Genomic DNA, 24,780 nt, shown 5'->3' with positions numbered 1-24,780 from the left:
TCTGTCCACCTGTTCTGCATTCACATGGCCCTGACAGAACTTGTCAATTTCATCCTTGCCATCTCATCTTCTGTGGGTCATATACCCATGAAGGAAATTGACACAGAAAGATTATTAATATAATACTGGTATTTATCTGTCTGTCTATCTATCTATCTATCTATCTATCTATCTATCTATCTATCTATTCATCCATCCATCCATCTTTCCTTTATAAATGATGACAATTAAGAAAGATATACTCAGAAAAGGTCATTGTAAGTCTTATTTGAAATAGAGCATATAACTTCTGAGATCTTGGGAGGATTTTGGAAAAAGAACTATGCCCAGAAATGATCATTTAAGGTTATAAAAGCAAGGAAATATTCCTTATTTTATAAAACACGATCTTATCTATTGCTATATTTAAGTGTCATGAAGGGTCTGGGATGTGGTTCAGTAGTACAGTTCTTATGTAAGATGAGCAAAGCCCTGGGTTCAGTTCTCAACTGTGCAAAAACAAAACAAAACAAAACCTAAACATTCACAAGCACTGGGGGCTTTGTGAAGATGGATTTCACTCTGTCTAATTTCTTTTAGACTTATTTATTTTATATTATGTATATGATGATTTTGCCTTTATGTGCATCCCTTAGAAGAAGGTAATCAATCACCTGGAACTGGAGTTACAGATGTCTGTGAACTGCCATGTGGGTGCTGGGAATCAAACTAAGGTCTTCTACAAGAGCAGCCAGTGCTCTTAACTAACAAGTCATCTTACAGCCTCTTGGCTCAGTTTTTACCAATACAGTAAATACAGTTTGGGGCTCACAAACATTGGATATCTTTCTTAAAATGAAAGTCTCAGTAAACTCCTGGGTGTGTCAGTTTTCCATTTCTGATTTTGCAGTTGTCCAATTTCTCCTTATTCCTTTGCCTGACACAGGCCAAGCCTTTGCTAAGTCAGTTCAACTCTAAGAAGCTTTAACCATAGATGCCTTTATACTTTGGAATGGACTGGTGTCTTTATAAACCTATTTCTTTTTTCACGTAGATGGAGAGATCACTACAGCTGGCCAATTGGTCTATTGACCAGGATTTTATCCTGCTGGGTTTGTCTGCCAGTAAAGACATCAGGGACGGCCTGTTTGTTATCTTTCTGACTCTTTACCTGCTGATCCTCTTAGAGAATATGCTAGTTATCTACCTCATCATCAGCCACTGTGAGTTGCTCCACAAACCCATGTACTTCTTCCTGGGCAACCTCAGCTGTCTGGAAATGTGCTATGTGTCAGTCACCATGCCCACCCTACTTGTGGGCCTGAGGTCCAGCCCTTACCATATGTCCTTCTCATTCTGCATGGCTCAACTGTTTTTATTCATCTCTCTCATTGGCACCAAGTGCACTCTTCTGGCCTCCATGGCCTATGACCGCTACGTGGCCATTTGCCGTCCACTGCACTACTCACTGATCATGAGGCCCCAGGTCTGTTGGGGATTGTCCTTGTTCTCCTGGGTGGGTGGACTGTTGGTTTCTGTGATCAAGACTACATGCATTGCAAGTATGTCCTACTGTGGCCCCAATGTCCTCAACCACTTCTTCTGTGATGTATCTCCACTGCTCAACTTGTCCTGCACCCATGTGGCTCTTACAGAGCTGATCGACTTTATTTCAGCCATTGTCATCTTCTGTGGGTCATTGCTCATTGCTCTGGCCTCCTATGTGGCCATCGGCCGGGTGCTGCTCCAAATGCCTTCAGCAGCTGCAAGCCACAAAGCCCTCTCTACATGTGCCTCCCACCTCCTTGTAATGGGTCTTTTTTACTCTGTGGTCCTCTTTATGTATTCCAGGCCCAGCCATGTCAAATCCACAGACCTCAACAAGGTGCTATCAGTCATCTATACGGTGGCCACGCCAATGTGCAGCCCAATCATCTACTGCTTGAGGAATAGGGAGGTCCATGCAGTGTTGAAGAGAACCCCTTGTCTGTGCTGAGATTCTTGAGAGAGCTGATGCCATTTCTCTCCTAGTTTGAAAAGCAATTCATGGACAAATATGCATAAAAATTTCAAAGGCAGAGAGAAACATGGTAGGCATTTCTGGAACATTGTATAAATGGACTTCTTAAAGACAACATGAAAAATAAGAATATTATGGGGACTAAAAGGATGGCTCAGTGAATAAAGACAATTTCTCTCAAGCCTGATGGCCTGAGTCTCTAGGACTCACATTAATAACGTATATATGATACATTAATAAAAGCGGCAGACTGATAGCCACAGGTTGACCTCTGATCTTCACACATACATGGTGGCATGTATATATCCCAATATACAGACAGAAAAAAGTGTCTTAGGATTACTTTTGCTGGTGACAAAACACCATGACTGAAGCAACTTGGTGGCAGAAAGGGTTTATTTGGCTTCCATTTCCACATTATTGTTTATTATTGAAGGAAGTCAGGACAGGAACTCAGAGCAGAAATCTGGAGGGTGGAGTGGATTTAAAGATCACAAAGAGTGCTGCTTACTCAACATGGTTTATACAACTCAGGATAATCAGCCTATGGTGTGACAACACCCATAATAGGCTGGTCCCTCCCACATTAATTATTAATTAAGTTCCACATGCTTGCCTGTAGCCAGATCTTATGGAAACACTTTATCCATTAAGGTTCTCTCCTCCAGATGACTATAGCTTGTGTCAAGGTGATATAAAACTTGCCAGCACAGAAGAAAAAGAAAGAAGAATGGAAGGAAGGAAAGAAGAAAGAGAGGAAGGAAGGGAACGTTCCTGAATAAAAACAAAACAAAAATAGTTGTGAAGAGGAATATCACAAAGAAATATATCTACCCAGTAAATGCCAGAAAGATTAACATCTTGTCTATTAAATGCAAACTTGAGAAAAGGTTATCATTTATTCTTTGCATCCTAATGTACATATGCTATGTATGTCTGTAATTACAAACAGTGAACAAAATATACATATATAAATGGTCACTGCAAAACTATGACATTTGGAAAAGATACTATACAAATAAATCTCAAAATAATTGGAAATAGCTCAAAGATACATTTAAAGATTATTTACATTTATACTATACATGTTGTGAAAGGATTAAACTGCATCTGTGGTTACTGACATGGGAAAGACAATAAAGGTAGGTGGTTGAGCTGAAAATAAAAGAGACAATTACATGATTGTGTCATTCTTATAAGACAGCAATGTCAATGTTAGAGTTAGGAGTAACTATTTACACTAATATGTATCTAGAAAGGATTCTGAAAGAATATGTTATATATTATAGTTAATCACTGCTAGAACTGTTTTCTTAATGAACACAACCACGGGAAACTTGAATTTTCTATTTTATATGCTTACTATTTTGCATTAAGTTTGTATTAGCTTCATAATTGAATTAATAAATTAATGAATTAAAAGAGGGAATAAGCTATATTTGGTAGCTCATGCCTTACATCTCAGCACTCTGGAGGCAGTTTTCTGTGAGTTCATGACCAGCCTGGTCTAAAAAGCAAGTTCCAGGCTAGCCAGGGTTACATAGTGAGATGCTGTCTGAAAAAAAAGAGGAAATGAAAATAAAAGAATGACCTTGACTTAATGACTTGCTCATCATACTGGAGGATTTTGGAAATTTTATTTTGAACAGTAGTTTGTGTTGACAATCACTTAAGAGAAATGGGTATGTTCTAACTATTTTTATGATACAATTAAATGATGTTAAGGGGGGGGATGAAATATACTCCCTAGCTTCACTGGCTCTTAAGTTGACTTAAAAGTTGGCAATTCTCAAGGTCCCACATCTGGGCAATACACTGTTACCATCTTACTGTATTTCCTGTAGATAATAGAATTCAGGTTCTCATTCTCATAGGAAAGAACTTTATCAACTGAACTATCTCCCAGCCCTGTGACTGACATTTTTTTCATCAGACATGAATAACCACCTTTTTAATGATGTCATAGTATCCCAAGGTATTAATGTTTTGTACACAGACAACCTGCTGTTAGTTTCTTGGTATTTCTTTAGGGATATGGACAATGGAAGCTTGCTCATGTTAATTCAGGCAGCACTAGTTGAGCTCAGAGGAGGAAGAAAGAACACATGAATGTGGAAGGATGGAATGTTTGGGAGGTAACAAGGATTGGGAGTGGTGGTATTGATATAGTCAAGATACACTGTATACATAAATGTAGATGTTGAAGAATAAATAGAAGTCATTTTAGATTTTTAAAATGGTATTCACAGAGGCTGGAGAGATGTAACAACTGTTTAGAGCACTGATTGTCCCTCCAGAGGACCCATATTTAATTTCCAGTACCCATATGGTGCCTCACAACTGTCTGTAACTACAGTGTCAGAGGACTCAGTGCTACCTTCTGGCTTCTATGGGTATTCGTCACTTACACCTGTATACATATACATGCAGGAAAATATTCACATACAAATAATAGCAATTAAAAATTAATAGTAATTAATTAAAAAATTAAAAATGTTTTCAATTGCATTAGATCAAAGACTTCAAAGCAGAATCAACCCACATGCCCATTAACTGGTAAAGGGGGACATCACACAATGTAATGTTATTTGAGTATAAAGAGAAATAAATTACTAATTTATGCAGCAATGTATACAGCTTTCAAAATATGTCAGTCACAATAGCCACACATGGCATAAATACATTATTATAAAGTTTCTAGAACTGACGAATCTACAGAAACAATATAGACTGTTGGTTTCTTGGGGCTTGGGGCAGTAGTTGGTGGATATTAAGAATTATCTAATAGGTCTGAGTTTGTTTTGGGGACAAATAAAATATTTTGGATTTAGCAGTGTTGATGGCTGCATAAGGAAGCAAAAAAGAAAGCACTGCATTGTATATAAAAGATGAAATATATGGTGTGTGAATTGTATTTTTTAAAATAGATACTAGTAATTTAAGGTCCCTCCCCAGGGACCCGACCCAATCATAGGGACAATCTCAGGACCAGTGCATGGTTCTGTGGAGAGCTACTTGTACCTCCTTGTTCCGCAGACAGTAGATGACTGGGTTGCACATGGGGGTGACTACTGTGTAGATGACAGACAACACCTTGTTGAGATCCATGGCTTCTATGCGTTTGGGGCGGGCATAGATGAAAATAGTGACTGAGTAGAATATACCCACCACAACCAGGTGGGAGGCACAGGTGGAGAAGGCCTTGTAGCGGGCGGTGGTAGAAGGCATGCGCAGAACTGCCCTGCCAATAGCCACATAGGAGGCCATAGTTGTGAGGAAGCAACCCCAAAGGATGACAATGGCTGAAATGAAGTCTACCAGCTCTGTGAGGGCCACATGAGTGCATGACAGGTTGAGTAATGGGGAGACATCACAGAAGAAATGGTTGAGGACATTGGGGCCACAGTAGGACAGGGTGGCAATGCAGGTGGTCTTGACCATAGAGACCAGTAGCCCACCTAGCCATGAAGTCATAGCCAAGCCCAGACAGACCTGGGGTCTCATGAGTACTGGGTAGTGTAGTGGGCGGCAGATGGCCACATAGCGGTCATAAGCCATGGATGCCAGAAGGATGCACTCTGTGCCCACAAGGACAATGAAGAAGAAGAGTTGTGTCATACAAGCTATGAAGTGAATATGGTAGAGTCCATTCCATAGTCCCATGAGTAGGGTGGGCATGGTGACAGACACATAGCACATCTCCAGGCAGCTGAGGTTGCCCAGGAAGAAGTACATGGGCTTGTGGAGCTCTCTGTGACTGCAGATGAGGTAGATGATGAGTGTGTTCTCCAGGAGTGTAAGTAGGTAGAGAGTCAGGAAGACAGCAAATAGGGCATCCCTTATGTCCAGCCTTGTGGACAATCCCAGCAAGAGGAACTGCTGAACCCTGGTCATGTTGGCCAACTCCAGGGACCTCTCCATCTGCAGAGAGACAAGCCAATTGTTATCATCTGTCCTTCAGAAGCATCATAGTGAAAGTAGAAGGATGTTCACAGTGCATTTTACCTCTAGTGGTCATTTCCAGGGATCTCTCCATCTGTAGAGAGACAAAGAAAACTGTTGACATTCTATCCCTGGTGATACATAGCAATAAAATATTTTTAGAAAGATATTCAGAGTACTGGAAGATCTCCAACACGTTGGTCAGTCTAACGTCTGTTGGAGTTGTTACAGCGGATTTATGGGACACTATGTGAGTATGACATCTCACTGTTATTGAGTCTATGACTTCATACAGAGTCACCTAAGATGTGGGAGAATCATGCATGATGTTTCTCAGAATGTATTACAACAAAGCAAGTGAATCAATGAATAGTAAATTCCTCCTTCATATAAAGACTAAATAATGGGTCAGGTGTAGTGGTTGTTTAATTCCAGCCCTTGGCAGGGCCAGGCATATCTCTGTGAGTTGGAGGCTTGCCTGGCCGGTGAATCCCAGGTCAGCCAGTGAGATTGTATCTAATATATATTATATATAATACATACATTATGCACAAATATATTATATATTTATATAATTGTATATGTATAATATATGTACTATATATAAATATAGGCATATATTCATACACAAACACATATATGTTTGGAAGAGGGCTCAGTGAAAAAAGTGATTGTTGACTAAGCATGAAAACATGATTTTTACATCCTAAGAAACCCCATGAAGCTAGACACTGTGGCATATTTGTGTAGTTCCAATACCCTTATGGCTAGCTGGGAGGCAGCAAAAAGAGAATTCCCTGAAGCCCAAGGGCCAGGTAGCCTGGTTTATACACTGATGAACATGAAACACTAATTTAAACAAGGTTGACCATGAGAACTGACACTTGAGGTTGTCTTCTGACCTCCACATCCATGTGTGCACTTGTGAGTGTACAGAAACACACACTACAAATATATATGTGTATGTGTGTGTGTGTGTATACACACACACATATCATCAAGATAAAAATTATACTTTGTCAGTATTATGTAGTCTTTTTGGCCATGTTTTGATTTTGTTCAGTAAGTTACACATGCATTGAGACTATTCTAAGCCAGATGGTCATGGTGCACACCTTTTATACCAGTATTCCTGAAGTAAAGAAGGCAGATTGCTGTGAGTTCGAGGTCATCCATGTCTACAGAGCAAATTCCAGGACTGCCAAAACTTCCAAAATAAAATCTAGCTTGAAAAGCAAAAACTAAAACAAAACAAAGCAAAATAAAATAAAATAAAACAAGAGAGTACTCTATAAACCTTAGAGCAATAGTCTCTCTCCTTATTCCTCTTTCTCCTCCTCTTTCTCTCCCTTCTCCTCTCCTCCTCCCTTTTGATTCTTTCAAAAAAACACTGTGAAAAATGCTGTCATTACCCATATTTTATACGAAAGACACTATAGATCATAGCACTAATATGGGGCCAAAGGGACCACTCAGTGGTTAAAGCAGCTTGCTACCAAGTCTGACAACCCGGGTTTGATCCCTGGCCCATTCCTGTTGGGGAAAGTGAGAACAGATTCCTGACACAGCTGTCTGTTTACTTCTACACATGCCATGTATGTCACCAGCACACATGTGACAGACTCTCTCTCTCTCTCTCTCTCTCTCTCTCTCTCTCTCTCCCTTTCTCTCTCTCTCTCTCTCTCTCTCTCCCTTTCTCTCTCTCTCTCCCTTTCTCTCTCTCTCTCTCTCTCTCTCTCTCTCTCTCTCTCTCTCTCTCCATTTTTTCATTAGAGATTAAAACTCAATTAAAATGGCTTGCTCTAAATTGTACAACCAACATGGGAAATGGGAGTAAATCTCTGGATGATTCAAGCCCCTGTCCAGCCACAGTCTCTAATTGTTATTCCCTGGTCAGTGCTGTTCTATGGCAGCCACAGAAGCATCAAATGATAAAACACTATGGCACTAGTAATAGTCACTATGTACTATGCTCTTCTTTGGGTCAAAGTCTCTGTTGTTGCTTCCCAAAATTTAGCCCTTTAAAGCTTTATGAGTCTGGATAAAGATGTCTTATCATTGCATCATCACAGCAGACGTCAGGATTGAAAAGAGCCATACTCGACCAAACGTCATCTGGAACCCTGGTGCACGGAGGCTCCCGGAAAGAGCGGCGCAGATCTTCCCGGTTGCTGCCGCCTCGGAGAGGACTTAGGCAGTACCCCACGAGCAAACTTGAGCCTTGGAACCGCAGGTAGGACCAACTTTTCCCCTGCAAGAAACCTGCCTGGTGAACTCAGGACACACGGAGGCGGAATTCCTCTGGGACCGGGCGCTTCCTGTGTTTGCCGGAAGTCCCACGCCCGCGGATCCCGGCCCGCAGCGGCTCTCTGCTCCCAGACCCCGTGGGAGAGAGACCTCGCCGCCTGATCAGGTGGGCACTCCTGAGGCTGCAGAGCGGAGGAGACCGCCGACGCTGCCCACCCCTGCCCACATCCCTGGCCCAAGAGGCAACTGTATGGGGCCTCTGGGTTCCCGTGGGGGAGGGCCCAGGGGCGGCGGGACCCCTGCGCCTGGGACACCGCCGGAACCTGAAGGAAACAGACCGGATGAACGGTTCTCTGCACCCAGGTCCCGTGGGAGGGAGAGCTGGACCTTCGGAGGGGCAGGCACGCCTGGGAAACCAGAGGAGACTGCACTCTGTGCACATCCAGACGCCAGAGGAGAACACCGGACGCCATCTGGAACCCTGGTGCACGGAGGCTCCCGGAAGGGGCGGCGCAGGTCTTCCCGGTTGCTGCCGCCGCGGAGAGGACTTGGGCAGTACCCCATGAGCGAACTTGAGCCTTGGAACCACAGGTAGGACCAACTTTTCCCCTGCGGGAAACCTGCCTGGTGAACTCAAGACACAGGCCCACAGGAACAGCTGAAGACCTGTAGAGAGGAAAAACTACACGCCCGAAAGCAGAACACTCTGTCCCCATAACTGGCTGAAAGAAAACAGGAAAACAGGTCTACAGCACTCCTGACACACAGGCTTATAGGACAGTCTAGCCACGGTCAGAAATAGCAGAACAAAGTAACACTAGAGATAATCTGATGGCGAGAGGCAAGCGCAGGAACCCAAGCAACAGAAACCAAGACTACATGGCATCATCGGAGCCCAATTCTCTCACCAAAGCAAACACGGAATATCCAAACACACCAGAAAAGCAAGATCTAGTTTCAAAATCATATCTGATCATGATGCTGGAGGACTTCAAGAAAGACATAAAGAACTCCCTTAGAGAACAAGTAGAAGCCTACAGAGAGGAATCGCAAAAATCCCTGAAAGAATTCCAGGAAAACACAATCAAACAGTTGAAGGAACTAAAAATGGAAATAGAAGCAATCAAGAAAGAACACATGGAAACAACCCTGGACATAGAAAATCAAAAGAAAAGACAAGGAGCTGTAGATACAAGCTTCACCAACAGAATACAAGAGATGGAAGAGAGAATCTCGGGAGCAGAAGATTCCATAGAAATCATTGACTCAACTGTCAAAGATAATGTAAAGCGGAAAAAGCTACTGGTCCAAAACATACAGGAAATCCAGGACTCAATGAGAAGATCAAACCTAAGGATAATAGGTATAGAAGAGAGTGAAGACTCCCAGCTCAAAGGACCAGTAAATATCTTCAACAAAATCATAGAAGAAAACTTCCCTAACCTAAAAAAAGAGATACCCATAGGCATACAAGAAGCCTACAGAACTCCAAATAGATTGGACCAGAAAAGAAACACCTCCCGTCACATAATTGTCAAAACACCAAACGCACAAAATAAAGAAAGAATATTAAAAGCAGTAAGGGAAAAAGGTCAAGTAACATATAAAGGCAGACCTATCAGAATCACACCAGACTTTTCGCCAGAAACTATGAAGGCCAGAAGATCCTGGACAGATGTCATACAGACCCTAAGAGAACACAAATGCCAGTCCAGATTACTGTATCCTGCAAAACTCTCAATTAACATAGATGGAGAAACCAAGATATTCCATGACAAAACCAAATTTACACAATATCTTTCTACAAATCCAGCACTACAAAGGATAATAAAGAGTAAAGCCCAACATAAGGAGGCAAGCTATACCCTAGAAGAAGCAAGAAACTAATCGTCTTGGCAACAAAACAATGAGAATGAAAGCACACAAACATAACCTCACATCCAAATATGAATATAACAGGAAGCAATAATCACTATTCCTTAATATCTCTCAACATCAATGGCCTCAACTCCCCAATAAAAAGACATAGATTAACAAACTGGATACGCAATGAGGACCCTGCATTCTGCTGCCTACAGGAAACACATGTCAGAGACAAAGACAGACACTACCTCAGAGTGAAAGGCTGGAAAACAACTTTCCAAGCAAATGGTCAGAAGAAGCAAGCTGGAGTAGCCATTCGAATATCAAATAAAATCAATTTTCAATTAAAAGTCATCAAAAAAGATAAGGAAGGACACTTCATATTCATCAAAGGAAAAATCCACCAAGATGAACTCTCAATCCTCATCTTCGATTGGTTTATATACAAGTGTGCAATTTCTAGGCTTGAAAGTAAAATGATGCTATCTGGTGCTGGATAGAGGAGCCTTATTTTTTATTATGGCAGCTTGCTATTTTTGTAACATGGTGATTTGGTTGAACACAATAAAGTACAGTAGTAACTGATCTCCCCCTCTTCCTGGATGAGTGAGGAGATGATTAAATGTTGATGTCAGCATCCATGAGCATATTCAGATGAGCTTCTGCTTCTGTTGAAAAGGATGCTGTGTTTGATTGTGGTCCGAAGCTTTGAAGCACTACTTGGCATCTCCTTCCTTGGAGGTCTCACTGTTTAAACATAACAGATTTGATAGCTTGTTGGTAAGGTGAGGTCCAGCTTGTCTCCACTAGGTCATCTTCATGTGAATCCGGTGGTTATACGGTTTTGTTCTAGGGATATTTCATTTTTTTAATAACGGTTTTAGCTGACATTCATGGAGAGAATGAATCCTTAGAAGTGTGCCACTAGTGAAAGGAAATCCTGTCTAGAGTATGTTTCTTTACAAAGCTGTGTCACACCATCCTTTGGGCCCTCTGCTGGAAAAGTAGAATCAAGTCTCAAATAATGCCTTTTAAATTGTATCCTCTAGTATTATAGATGTAGGACAGTACTGTATCATACCTCTGTGGATGTAAAATAGCTTGTACCTGCTTTATGATACGTAGTAGTGACCGTGCTTTATCAGAGCTGTTTTTAATGATGTTGCTCAGAATGTTTTCTTTCCAGATGATGATTGAGAAGCTAATTTAAAAAAAAATGGTGCCAGGTACCACAAGAGTAACAGAACTGTGCTGTTTTCTCGGGTTTTGTTTTTTTACTTTTTTTTTTTTTAATGGAGTGTGCTGGATGTCTCTACAGTTTTGTTCAGATGACTGCAGAACCTGGAAAAGCTGTTGCTGCTGTTGATGCATAACACACTGCTATTATTAGTCTTTTTATATAAATATAAATATATATATATACAGATATATAATTTGAATTTTTTGAAACTTTAGCTGTGCTGTCAACTTTGGAAAAAAGTATCCCCGTTTACTGTGTTGAGTTGGCACTGTACAGAAATTAACAGCCATATTGGTCTAGAAATGTTGAACTTAAGTTTTTTCCATTTGTACAGGGGTAACACACTGTATTAAATATGTAAGGTCTTATATACGTGGGTTTGATTACAAAAACTAATAAAGTATTCTCTAAATTAAAAACAAAACAAAACAAAACAAAAAAAACAACAACAATAAAATTTGTATCCAAAAAAAAAGAAAAGAGCTATACTCAAGACATGGGGAAAGGGAGTGAATGAGTGGAGCTGGTTTACAAAGTGGGCTGTCATCGAAGTTCTGTGTCCTGACACCTTAGGTACCTGACAGCGAGCGAAATATGGTTTATATGCACAGTGGTGTTTTATGCAGTTGTAAAGGAGAATTAAATAATGTTTCCAGAAAAAAAGGCTGTAACTGAAGATTACCATGTTAAGGGAAATAAGTATTGAATATTTCCTCTCACACATGAAATCCAGGAATTAAATATAAAGATGGGATACATTAGGAGAAGCAGGGAGGAGAATCACAGAGAAGCAAATTTTGTTTAAAATGCTACAAGGAAATTGAATACTAAGATTTTATTTAAAAAAATCTTATAGAAGCCAATTGTTTTGGAGGTCCATTGGGTGACCATTGTAATATTGCCCACTCTCCAGGCGATGACTCCACAACCATGTGCATATGAGTAGCACTACTGGGACTTAGGGGGTTATTTTTTTAATAGAAGGAAGATATATTGGAATGGACTGGGTGGATCACAGGGAGAGGATAAGGGTGGATATGATCAAAACGTTATATTCATGTATTGAATTAAAAACATCAAAATTAGAATAATCAAATTTTAAAATTCTATATTCTTTCTTTGATTCCCTAGTATATTTCAGAATTTTGGTTTGGTCAGTTTCCCACTTTATAGGTTTAAATATTGACTTAGACAAACTAAGAAGAGCTCAATGATTTTTTTTGCCAAGTTTTCATAAGAAAGATAATATTCTTATGCCTTTACGGTAGAAGCTGTGTGTGTGTGTGTGTGTGTGTGTGTGTGTGTGTGTGTGTGTGTGTGCGCGCGCGCTCATGCGTGTAACAGTAATGAATATCTCCAGTTTTTGAAGACCATCAGAAAAGTTCACACCAGTCTTATTACCAGAAGGGTATGCCTATGCCCTTTCTCAAACAGTAATCTATATCTGAACAGCAGCAAGGGGCTGATTCTGTCTGTGTTGCTGCACATGAGCTTCCCGTTAGCTTGGACTTTTGTCTGGGTAGTAGGTCTTTCCACAAACTTACACACACAAGCACTATCAAGAGTTAGGTTCTGACAATCTGAGTTGGGTTCTATTTGTGGTTGAAAATGGAGTCTTCATCATCTAGGCTCAGGACTGAGGCCAAAATTCTGAAGAGTTTGGTAGTGGCTTCACTACGGACCACTCCCTTTCTTGTAATTCTCCCAATTTGTTCCCCCTCTTCCCTGGTTCTGTTTTGAAGTTTCATTCTCTCTCCCTTCACAATGATTCCACTCACTGCTCAACTCTTCCATGAATGTTTTCTGGGTAACATTTCCTGACTAACAGATTGAAATGTAGCAAAGTTCTCCATAAAAAAAAACCATACAAATATTTACTAGTCACCCAAAGTGTCTCAGCCCTCCAGAAAACCAGAGGACACACCCAGTCCTATCTCAGTTTTGTAATATGCAAACCACTCAGCAGCATCTGTATTGGATTCATGTGTTGTATAGCCTGATTCTGAATGCTGGCCAGAGGAATATAAGCCATAATGATTTCCCAAATCTGTGCTCTGGACAGGTTACTGGATCTCTTCAAGTATCAACTGTATGTTTTTCAAGATGAGAGACAATCATCTTTTACTCTGGTGAATATCATTTTGCTGCCCCACAATGGAAGTTGAACTATCATGTTAAATACAAGCCTTTACTGTAGGTCTTGAGCTCATAAATTAAACAGGGACAGGTTGAAGATCTCTTGTCTAAAATAAAATCCAGAGATTTTTCTCAACAACACTATTGGCTAGAAGATGGTCTTAAATAGTCATTAATTCTATTCCATTTCACATATGCTCATGAAGAAAGACTTTGAACAAAGAGAGCAGCACACGAGAGCAATGGATATATTGCCATTAGACAGGTTGAATTGTTAACACCAAAATGTTTGAAAACCTTGAAACTACATGTCTCTAGGAATGGCTTCAATTATTTCAACCTAATTTTTCTTCTCAACTATTTCCCTTCTTTGAAGTGAATAGATTTTATAATAAACTTTAGAACCCAGGTTAGTATCATTGGGATGCAAACTGAACCTTTGTGGAAACCAGAGACTTTAGTTACCCCGACAGATGATCTCTCTTTGTAAGTGCATGGTATCTAAGGAATCACCTGATTCCAGTATGCTGTCAATCTCACTATCTCTACCCATTTTTACATATATTTTATATGATGTTATCAAAAGCATTAAGTGAATGTCTTTCAAGTATTTGGATCTGATACCTAATAAACTACTGTGTGTCCTATACAAGTTTCTTTTCCTGTGGGCAAGCACACACACCTGTTATTACATATATGTAACTACAGCTCTTCAAGGCTGAATGAGTTGGGAGGGCCACAAGTTTGAGGCCACCATGATCTTGACTAAAGAAACAGTATATTCTTTCTGCTGATCCTCATTTTTAGGTAAGGTCTCACATAGCCCAGAACTTATTATCTAGTGGAAGATAATCTAGGCTTATGTCCCCCCTCCTTGCCTCTAGTTTCTGAATTCTGAGATTACAAATATGTGACATCATCCTGTCTTTATGTGGCTGGGTTCAAACCCAGGACTTCTTTCATGTTAGCCAAACAGTAGACACCTGAAATATAGCCTCATCCCTGTTATTCCTTGTTTCACCCCTTCAAAGAACTTTTCTGGGTCTTCTCACCTGCTGGTTGAATGTAGGGAGGTACAAATCCTTTCTTGCTGATGCTGAATACGGAGTAGGTTCTGGTGATGGCCAGATGGAACCAGCTGACCCTAAGGAGGGGCCGCCAAGAAATGGAACCTTTCAGTACATCTTGAGAGAAACTGTCTTGGTCTTGAACCAAACACACACACACACACACACACCCACACATCCCCGTGTTACTGTCCTCGAATTTCCCAGTCACTGAGTTGACTATACTGTGAGAGAAGGCAAAGACACAAGCTTAAACCAGCTCTCTAGACCTGAGAGGATTCCCTGGTCCCTGTGGATTAGATAAAATAGGGAAAGGAAAGCTTCAGGGAAGATGGAAAATGAGGACCAGTGCCCGAAGTTGTCCTATGACCTCCATGAATGTGTTAAGACATGTGTGCATACACAAAAAACTTTCATTCCAGATTTTACTTGTTTTTTTAAAAGTTAAATATATGGATGAGTTAGACATATTTTCATACTAAAATATGAAAAACATTTGGGCTAGAGAAATGGCTCAACAGGTTAAAAGTATTTACTGTTCTTGCAGAGGACTCAAGTTCATATCACAGCATCCATGTTGAATGGCTCATAAAAACATTACTGTTGGTCACTCTGCAATGGGGGGATTCTGATGCCTATGAGTGCTGTGGGCATCTGCACTCACACGCACCTATGCAGCACATACACATACAAGTGAATACATAATTAAAATAATGAAATAAAGACAACACAAATTATTTTTTACTCTCATATTTTATCTTGTAATTATTACAATTAACTATTATATACTAATATTATTGATAGGCATTTAAATATATTCTCTCTTTTTTGTTTCAAACAATGCCTCAGTAAGCTTTTAAGTTGTTACATGGTATCTGTCTATTCTTGTAGACTTCTACTGGCTCACTTGATAAATATATATCAGTCAATTAGCAATAAAAATTACAGGACTAGCAAATGTGCACATATGAGTGAAATTAAGCACGTATACATGTGGGCTAGCAGATGCATATTATTCATGAACTTTCATGTATTATTCATTAACTTTGATCATTTTTTCTTTTTTTTATTATTATTAACTTGAGTATTTCTTATATACATTTCGAGTGTTATTCCCTTTCCCAGTTTCCGGGCAAACATCCCCCTCCCCCCTCCCCTTTCTTATCGGTGTTCCCCTACCCACCCTCCCCCCATTGTCCCCCTCCCCCCAACAGTCTAGTTCACTGGGGGTTCAGTCTTAGCAGGACCCAGGGCTTCCCCTTCCACTGGTGCTCTTACTAGGATATTCATTGCTACCTATGAGGTCAGAGTCCAGGGTCAGTCCATGTATAGTCTTTAGGTAGTGGCTTAGTCCCTGGAAGCTCTGGTTGCTTGGCATTGTTGTACATATGGGGTCGCGAGCCCCTTCAAGCTCTTCCAGTTCTTTCTCTGATTCCTTCAACGGGGGTCCTATTCTCAGTTCAGTGGTTTGCTGCTGGTATTCGCCTCTGTATTTGCTGTATTCTGGCTGTGTCTCTCAGGAGCGATCTACATCCGGCTCCTGTCGGTCTGCACTTCTTTGCTTCATCCATCTTGTCTAATTGGATGGCTGTATATGCATGGGCCACATGTGGGGCTGACTCTGAATGGGTGTTCCTTCAGTCTCTGTTTTAATCTTTGCCTCTCTCTTCCCTGCCAAGGGTATTCTTGTTCCCCTTTTAAAGAAGGAGTGAACCATTCACATTTTGATCATCTGTCTTGAGTTTCATTTGTTCTAGGCATTTAGGGTAATTCAAGCATTTGGGCTAATAGCCACTTATCAGTGAGTGCATACCATGTATGTCTTTCTGTGTTTGGGTTAGCTCACTCAGGATGATATTTTCCAGTTCCAGCCATTTGCCTACGAATTTCATAAAGTCGTTGTTTTTGATAGCTGAGTAATATTCCATTGTGTAGATGTACAACATTTTCTGTATCCATTCCTCTGTTGAAGGGCATCTGGGTTCTTTCCAGCTTCTGGCTATTATAAATAAGGCTGCAATGAACATAGTGGAGCACGTGTCTTTTTTATATGTTGGGGCATCTTTTGGGTATATGCCCAAGAGAGGTATAGCTGGATCCTCAGGCAGTTCAATGTCCAATTTTCTGAGGATCCTCCAGACTGATTTCCAGAATGGTTGTACCAGTTTGCAATCCCACCAACAATGGAGGAGTGTTCCTCTTTCTCCACATCCTCGCCAGCATCTGTTGTCCCCTGAGTTTTTGATCTTAGCCATTCTCACTGGTGTGAGGTGAAATCTCAGGGTTGTTTTGATTTGCATTTCCCTTATGACTAAAGATGTTGAACATTTCTTTAGGTGTTTCTCTGCCATTCGGCATTCCTCAGCTGTGAATTCTTTGTTTAGCTCTGAGCCCCATTTTTTAATAGGGTTATTTGTTTCCCTGTGGTCTAACTTCTTGAGTTCTTTGTATATTTTGGATATAAGGCCTCTATCTGTTGTAGGATTGGTAAAGATCTTTTCCCAATCTGTTGGTTGCCATTTTGTCCTAACCACAGTGTCCTTTGCCTTACAGAAGCTTTGCAGTTTTACGAGATCCCATTTGTCAATTCTTGATCTTAGAGCGTAAGCCATTGGTGTTTTGTTCAGGAAATTTTTTCCAGTGCCCATGTGTTCCAGATGCTTCCCTAGTTTTTCTTCTATTAGTTTGAGTGTGTCTGGTTTGATGTGGAGGTCCTTGATCCACTTGGACTTAAGCTTTGTACAGGGTGATAAGCATGGATCGATCTGCATTCTTCTACATGTTGACCTCCAGTTGAACCAGCACCATTTGCTGAAAATGCTATCTTTTTTCCATTGGATGGTTTTGGCTCCTCTGTCAAAAATCAAGTGACCATATGTGTGTGGGTTCATTTCTGGGTCTTCAATTCTATTCCATTGGTCTATCTGTCTGTCTCTGTACCAATACCATGCAGTTTTTATCACTATTGCTCTGTAATACTGCTTGAGTTCAGGGATAGTGATTCCCCCTGAAGTCCTTTCATTGTTGAGGAGAGCTTTAGCTATCCTGGGTTTTTTGTTATTCCAGATGAATTTGCAAATTGTTCTGTCTAACTCTTTGAAGAATTGGATTGGTATTTTGATGGGGATTGCATTGAATCTGTAGATTGCTTTTGGTAAAATGGCCATTTTTACTATATTAATCCTGCCAATCCATGAGCATGGGAGATCTTTCCATCTTCTGAGGTCTTCTTCAATTTCCTTCTTCAGTGTCTTGAAGTTCTTATTGTACAGATCTTTTACTTGCTTTGTTAAAGTCACTCCGAGGTACTTTATATTATTTGGGTCTATTATGAAGGGTGTCGCTTCCCTAATTTCTTTCTCGGCTTGTTTCTCTTTTGTATAGAGGAAGGCAACTGATTTATTTGAGTTAATTTTATACCCAGCCACTTTGCTGAACTTGTTTATCAGCTTTAGTAGTTCTCTGGTGGAACTTTTGGGATCACTTAAATATACTATCATATCATCTGCAAATAGTGATATTTTGACTTCTTCTTTTCCGATCTGTATCCCCTTGACATCCTTTTGTTGTCTGATTGCTCTGGCTAGAACTTCAAGAACTATATTGAATAAGTAGGGAGAGAGTGGGCAGCCTTGTCTAGTCCCTGATTTTAGTGGGATTGCTTCAAGTTTCTCTCCATTTAGTTTAATGTTAGCAACTGGTTTGCTGTATATGGCTTTTACCATGTTCAGGTATGGGCCTTGAATTCCTATTCTTTCCAGGACTTTTATCATGAAGGGGTGTTGAATTTTGTCAAATGCTTTCTCAGCATCTAATGAAATGATCATGTGGTTCTGTTCTTTCAGTTTGTTTATATAATGGATCACGTTGATGGTTTTCCGTATATTAAACCATCCCTGCATGCCTGGGATGAAGCCTACTTGATCATGGTGGATGATTGTTTTGATGTGCTCTTGGATTCGGTTTGCCAGAATTTTGTTGAGTATTTTTGCGTCGATATTCATAAGGGAAATTGGTCTGAAGTTCTCTTTCTTTGTTGGGTCTTTGTGTGGTTTAGGTATAAGAGTAATTGTGGCTTCGTAGAAGGTATTCGGTAGTGATCCATCTGTTTCAATTTTGTGGAATAGTTTGGATAATATTGGTATGAGGTCTTCTATGAAGGTTTGGTATAATTCTGCACTAAACCCTACTGGACCTGGGCTCTTTTTGGTTGGGAGACCTTTAATGACTGCTTCTATTTCCTTAGGAGTTATGGGGTTGTTTAACTGGTTTATCTGTTCCTGATTTAACTTCAGTACCTGGTATCTGTCTAGGAAATTGTCCATTTCCTGAAGATTTTCAAGTTTTGTTGAATATAGGTTTTTGTAGTAAGATCTGATGATTTTTTGAATTTCCTCTGAATCTGTTGTTATGTCTCCCTTTTCATTTCTGATTTTGTTAATTTGGAAACACTCTCTGTGTCCTCTCCTTAGTCTGGCTAAGGATTTATCTATCTTGTTGATTTTCTCAAAGAACCAACTTTTGGTTCTGTTGATTCTTTCTATGGTCCTTTTTGTTTCTACTTGGTTGATTTCAGCTCTGAGTTTGATTATTTCCTGCCTTCTACTCCTCCTGGGTGTATTTGCTTCTTTTTGTTCTAGATCTTTTAGGTGTGCTGTCAAGCTGCTGACATATGCTCTTTCCTGTTTCTTTCTGCAGGCACTCAGCACTATGAGTTTTCCTCTTAGCACAGCTTTCATTGTGTCCCATAAGTTTGGGTATGTTGTACCTTCATTTTCATTAAATTCTAAAAAGTTTTTAATTTCTTTCTTTATTTCTTCCTTGACCAGGTTATCATTGAGTAGAGCATTGTTCAATTTCCAAGTATATGTGGACACTCTTCCTTGATTGTTATTGAAGACCAGTTTTAGGCCGTGGTGGTCCGATAGCACGCATGGGATTATTTCTATCTTTCTGTACCTGTTGAGGCCCATTTTTTGACCAATTATATGGTCAATTTTGGAGAAAGTACCATGAGGAGCTGAGAAGAAGGTATATTCTTTTGCTTTAGGATAGAATGTTCTATAAATATCCGTTAGGTCCATTTGGCTCATGACTTCTCTTAGTCTGTCTACATCTCTGTTTAATTTCTGTTTCCATGATCTGTCCATTGATGAGAGTGGGGTGTTGAAATCTCCCACTATTATTGTGTGAGGTCCAATGTGTGTTTTGAGCTTTAGTAAGGTTTCTTTTACATATGTAGGTGCCCTTGTATTTGGGGCATAGATATTTAGGATTGAGAGTTCATCATGGTGGATTTTTCCTTTGATGAATATGTAGTGTCCTTCCTTATCTTTTTTGATGACTTTTAGTTGAAAATTGATTTTATTTGATATTAGAATGGCTACTCCAGCTTGCTTCTTCTGACCATTTGCTTGGAAAGTTGTTTTCCAGCCTTTCACTCTGAGGTAGTGTCTGTCTTTGTCTCTGAGGTGTGTTTCCTGTAGGCAGCAGAATGCAGGGTCCTCGTTGCATATCCAGTTTGTTAGTCTATTTCTTTTTATTGGGGAGTTGAGGCCATTGATGTTGAGAGATATTAAGGAATAGTGGTTATTGCTTCCCGTTATATTCATATTTGGGTGTGAGGTTATGTTTTTGTGCTTTCATTCTCTTTGTTTTGTTGCCAAGACGATTAGTTTCTTGCTTCTTCTAGGGTATAGCTTGCCTCCTTATGTTGGGCTTTACCATTTATTATCCTTTGTAGTCCTGGATTTGTAGAAAGATATTGTGTAAATTTGGTTTTGTCATGGAATATCTTGGTTTCTCCATCTATGTTAATTGAGAGTTTTGCAGGATACAGTAACCTGGGCTGGCATTTGTGTTCTCTTAGGGTCTGTATGACATCAGTCCAGGATCTTCTGGCCTTCATAGTTTCTGGCGAGAAGTCTGGTGTGATTCTGATAGGTCTGCCTTTATATGTTACTTGACCTTTTTCCCTTACTGCTTTTAATATTCTTTCTTTATTTTGTGCATTTGGTGTTTTGACTATTATGTGACAGGAGGTGTTTCTTTTCTGGTCCAATCTATTTGGAGTTCTGTAGGCATCTTGTATGCCTATGGGTATCTCTTTTTTTAGGTTAGGGAAGTTTTCTTCTATGATTTTGTTGAAGATATTTACTGGTCCTTTGAGCTGGGAGTCTTCACTCTCTTCTATACCTATTATCCTCAGGTTTGATCTTCTCATTGAGTCCTGGATTTTCTGTATGTTTTGGACCAGTAGCTTTTTCCGCTTTACATTATCTTTGACAGTTGAGTCAATGATTTCTATGGAATCTTCTGCTCCTGAGATTCTCTCTTCCATCTCTTGAATTCTGTTTGTGAGGCTTGTATCTACAGCTCCTTGTCTCTTCTTTTGGTTTTCTATATCCAGGGTTGTTTCCATGTGTTCTTTCTTGATTGCTTCTATTTCCATTTTTTTTTTTGGTTCTTTTTTTCGGAGCTGGGGACCGAACCCAGAGCTTTGTGCTTCCTAGGTAAGCGCTCTACCACTGAGCTAAATCCCCAGCCCCCTATTTCCATTTTTAATTCCTTCAACTGTTTGATTGTGTTTTCCTGGAATTCTTTCAGGGATTTTTGCGATTCCTCTCTGTAGGCTTCTACTTGTTTATTAATGTTTTCCTGTGTTTCCCTAAGTGTGTTCATGTCTTTCTTGAAGTCCTCCAGCATCATGATCAGATATGATTTTGAAACTAGATCTTGCTTTTCTGGTGTGTTTGGATATTCCATGTTTGTTTTGGTGGGAGAATTGGGCTCCGATGATGGCATGTAGTCTTGGTTTCTGTTGCTTGGGTTCCTGCGCTTGCCTCTCGCCATCAGATTATCTCTAGTGTTACTTTGTTCTGCTATTTCTGACAGTGGCTAGACTGTCCTATAAGCCTGTGTGTCAGGAGTGCTGTAGACTTGTTTTCCTCTCTTTCAGTCAGTTATGGGGACAGGGTGTTCTGCTTTCGGGCATGTAGTTTTTCCTCTCTACAGGTCTTCAGCTGTTCCTGTGGGCCTGTGTCTTGAGTTCACCAGGCAGCTTTCTTGCAGCAGACAAGTTGGTCTTACCTGTGGTCCCGAGGCTCAAGTTTGCTCGCGGGGAGCTGCCCAAGGGCTCTCTGCGGCGGCAGCAACCAGGAAGACCTGTGCCGCCCCTTCCGGGAGCTTCAGTGCACCAGGGTTCCAGATGGCCTTTGGTGTTTTCCTCTGGCGTCCGAGATGTATGTACAGAGAGCAGTCTCTTCTGGTTTCCCAGGCTTTTCTGCCTCTCTGAAGGTTCAGCTCTCCCTCCCACGGGATTTGGGTGCAGAGAACTGTTTATCCAGTCTGTTTCCCTCAGGTTCCGGTGGTGTCTCAGGCAGGGGTCCTGCCGCTCCTGGACCCTCCCCCATGGGAGCCCAGAAGCCTTATACAGTTTCCTCTTGGGCCAGGGATGTGGGCAGGGGTGGGCAGTGTTGGTGGTCTCTTCCGCTCTGCAGCCTCAGGAGTGCCCACCTGATCAGGCGGTGAGGTGTCTTTCTCACAGGGTCTGGGAGCAGAGAGCTGCTGCGGGCCCGGGATCTGCGGGCGTGGGACCTCCGGCAAACACAGGACGTGCCTGGTCGTAGATGAACTCTGCCTCTTTGTGTCCCGATCTCACCAGGCAGCTCTCTTGCAGCAGACAAGTTGGTCTTACCTGTGGTCCCGAGGCTGAAGTTTGCTCACGGGGTGCTGCCCAAGGGCTCTCTGCGGCGGCAGCAACCAGGAAGACCTGTGCTGCCCCTTCCGGGAGCTTCAGTGCACCAGGGTTCCAGATGGCCTTTTGTGTTTTCCTCTGGCATCCGAGATGTATGTACAGAGAGCAGTCTCTTCTGGTTTCCCAGGCTTGTCTGCCTCTCTGAAGGTTCAGCTCTCCCTCCCACGGGATTTGGGTGCAGAGAACTGTTTATCCGGTCTGTTTCCCTCAGGTTCTGGCGGTGTCTCAGGCAGGGGTCCTGCCGCTCCTGGGCCCTCCCCCACGGGAGCCCAGAGGCCTTATACAGTTTCCTCTTGGGCCAGGGATGTGGGCAGGGGTGGGTAGTGTTCGTGGTCTCTTCCACTCTGCAGCCTCAGGAGTGCCCACCTGATCAGGCGGTGAGGTGTCTTTCCCACAGGGTCTGGGAGCAGAGAGCTGCTGCGGGCCCGGGATCCGCGGGCGTGGGACCTCCGGCAAACACAGGACGTGCCTGGTCCTAGATGAACTCTGCCTCTGTGTGTCCCGATCTCACCAGGCAGCTCTCTTGCAGCAGACAAGTTGGTCTTACCTGTGGTCCCGAGGCTCAAGTTTGCTCGCGGGGTGCTGCCCAAGGGCTCTCTGCCATTTTTTTCTTTTAATAACTTTTTTCTTAATGATTTTCCTGAGCTGAACTCCTAGAAAAATATTTTCTATAGGTTTTAGTTCACATTTAAAAATTACTAGTAGTAGTTGGGCCATGAAAGATTTGAACCAGGGTGTGAGAAGTTCATGTATGGAAAATGGTGACTAAGGCCAGTGGAGAGTCTTCTTCAGCACAGTGTGGACCTCCTTATTCCTTAAACAGTAGATGATAGGGTTGCAGAGAGGTGTGACCACCGTGTAGATGACAGACAGCACCTTGTTGAGGTCCATGGACTTGATGCGGCTGGGGCGGCAATAGATGAAGAGAGCCGCTGAGTAGAAAATGCCCACCACTACCAGGTGGGAGGCACAGGTGGAGAAGGCCTTGCGCCGGGCAGCAGCTGATGGCATGCGGAGTACAGCCATCCCGATGGCTGAGTAGGAGGCCAGGGACACCAGGAGTGTTCCACAGAAGATGACAATGGCTGAGATGAAGTCTACCAGCTCTGTGAGGGCCACATGGGTGCAGGACAAGTTGAGCAGAGGGGAGACATCACAGAAAAATTGGTTGAGGACATTGGGGCCACAGTAGGTCAAGCTGGCAATGCATTTTGTCTTTATTGCTGAGACCACCAGCCCACCCAGCCACGAAGACAAGGCTAAGCCCAGGCATACTTGGGGCCTCATGAGCAGTGGATAGTGTAGTGGGCGGCAGATGGCCACATAGCGGTCATAAGCCATGGAGGCCAGGAGGGTGCACTCTGTGCAGATGAGAGAAACAAAGAAGAAGAGTTGCGTCATGCAAGTTACAAAAGAAATATGGTAGGGCCCGGTCCATAGCCCCACGAGTAGAGTGGGCATGGTGGTTGACACATAGCACATCTCCAGGCAGCTGAGGTTGCCCAGGAAGAAGTACATGGGCTTGTGGAGCTCACTGTGACTGCAGATGAGGTAGATGATGAGTGCGTTCTCCACGAGTGTCAGCAGGTAGAGACCCAGGAAGATGACAAACAAGGTATCCCTTATCCCCAACCTCGTAGGAAAACCTAACAACACAAATTGATGGACTCTGGTCATGTTGGTCAAATCAAGTGATGTCTCCATCTGTGGAAAGCAAAGTAGCATTGTTTAAAAACAAGCAGAGTGCACAAACTTAGGAGAATGTTCACACTTCCTGGGGAAATTAGTGGTGCTGAAACTGTCCAGAAAGCTAGCATATTAGCCAATCTTTGAAGTAAACTCTAAGCATGGTTCCTGTTTATATTGGTTACTTTTCTTGCTGCTGTGATGAAGCATCATGGCCAAGGGAAATCAGGCAAGAGTGAGTTCACTTTAGCTAATAGCCTCAGGGATGGGCAGACATGACGTCAATGACATGCAAGGGAACTGGAGTGGGAAGCAGATAGTACACATTCCAACAGCAAACTTGAAACAGCCAGCGAACTGGAAGTAGACTGTGGTTGTGAACCCTCAAAGACAAACCCCCAGTGATGACCTTTCTCCAGCAAGGTCACTCTGTCTTTAGGAGTATGACGTCGTCAAATACCTGAGTCGATGTGAGATGGTTCTTATTCAAATCACCATACAAGTCCCCTAAATCTGTGAAAACACACTCATGCACACATACACACACACACACACACACACACACACACACACACACACACACCACTAAATAGAATGTAATTTTAAATACAATCATTGGGTAAAGCACTTTCTACCAAGTCTGAAGAACTCAGAGATACACATGATAGGAAGGAACGTGAGTCTTTTCACCTCATGGGGATGATGTATTCAAATAAGACAAGAGTGATATCTCCCTATTGTGAGAAGTGAAGCCATGAATGATGAGCTCTGTATAAAATAAGGGACTAGAATCATTTTTATGATTTGAAGTAGATGTAGTCTGTCTAGATGGTTTTTAAGTTTC

At 41.7% G+C, this 24,780-nt stretch overlaps 3 protein-coding genes across 3 annotated transcripts; 1 reads left to right on the top strand and 2 right to left on the bottom strand.

The window, feature by feature from the left end:
• The first annotated feature begins 1,033 nt into the window (after positions 1 to 1,033).
• Positions 1,034 to 1,975, top strand: Or6z5 (olfactory receptor family 6 subfamily Z member 5). Its single transcript, NM_001000768.1, has one exon. It carries the CDS (start codon positions 1,034 to 1,036, stop codon positions 1,973 to 1,975), a length of 942 nt encoding a protein of 313 aa, NP_001000768.1.
• A 3,006-nt stretch (positions 1,976 to 4,981) lies between these two features.
• Positions 4,982 to 5,920, bottom strand: Or6z7 (olfactory receptor family 6 subfamily Z member 7). The gene has a single exon (NM_001000539.1). The coding sequence runs from the start codon at positions 5,918 to 5,920 to the stop codon at positions 4,982 to 4,984; it is 939 nt and encodes a 312-aa protein (NP_001000539.1).
• A 17,095-nt stretch (positions 5,921 to 23,015) lies between these two features.
• On the bottom strand, positions 23,016 to 23,954 carry Olr5 (olfactory receptor 5). The gene has a single exon (NM_001000112.1). It carries the CDS (start codon positions 23,952 to 23,954, stop codon positions 23,016 to 23,018), a length of 939 nt encoding a protein of 312 aa, NP_001000112.1.
• Between the last annotated feature and the right edge of the window lie 826 nt (positions 23,955 to 24,780).

This window comes from Rattus norvegicus, chromosome 1 (genome assembly GCF_036323735.1).
Source record: "Rattus norvegicus strain BN/NHsdMcwi chromosome 1, GRCr8, whole genome shotgun sequence".
NCBI lineage: Eukaryota > Metazoa > Chordata > Mammalia > Rodentia > Muridae > Rattus > Rattus norvegicus.
The sequence above is the reverse complement of the archived record's forward strand: the minus strand, read 5'-3'. Positions and strand labels throughout refer to the sequence as shown.

Coding starts and splice junctions, on each gene's coding strand:
- Or6z5 (NM_001000768.1), top strand. CDS start 1,034: ATGGAGAGATCACTACAGCTGGCCAATTGGTCTATTGACCAGGATTTT.
- Or6z7 (NM_001000539.1), bottom strand. CDS start 5,920: ATGGAGAGGTCCCTGGAGTTGGCCAACATGACCAGGGTTCAGCAGTTC.
- Olr5 (NM_001000112.1), bottom strand. CDS start 23,954: ATGGAGACATCACTTGATTTGACCAACATGACCAGAGTCCATCAATTT.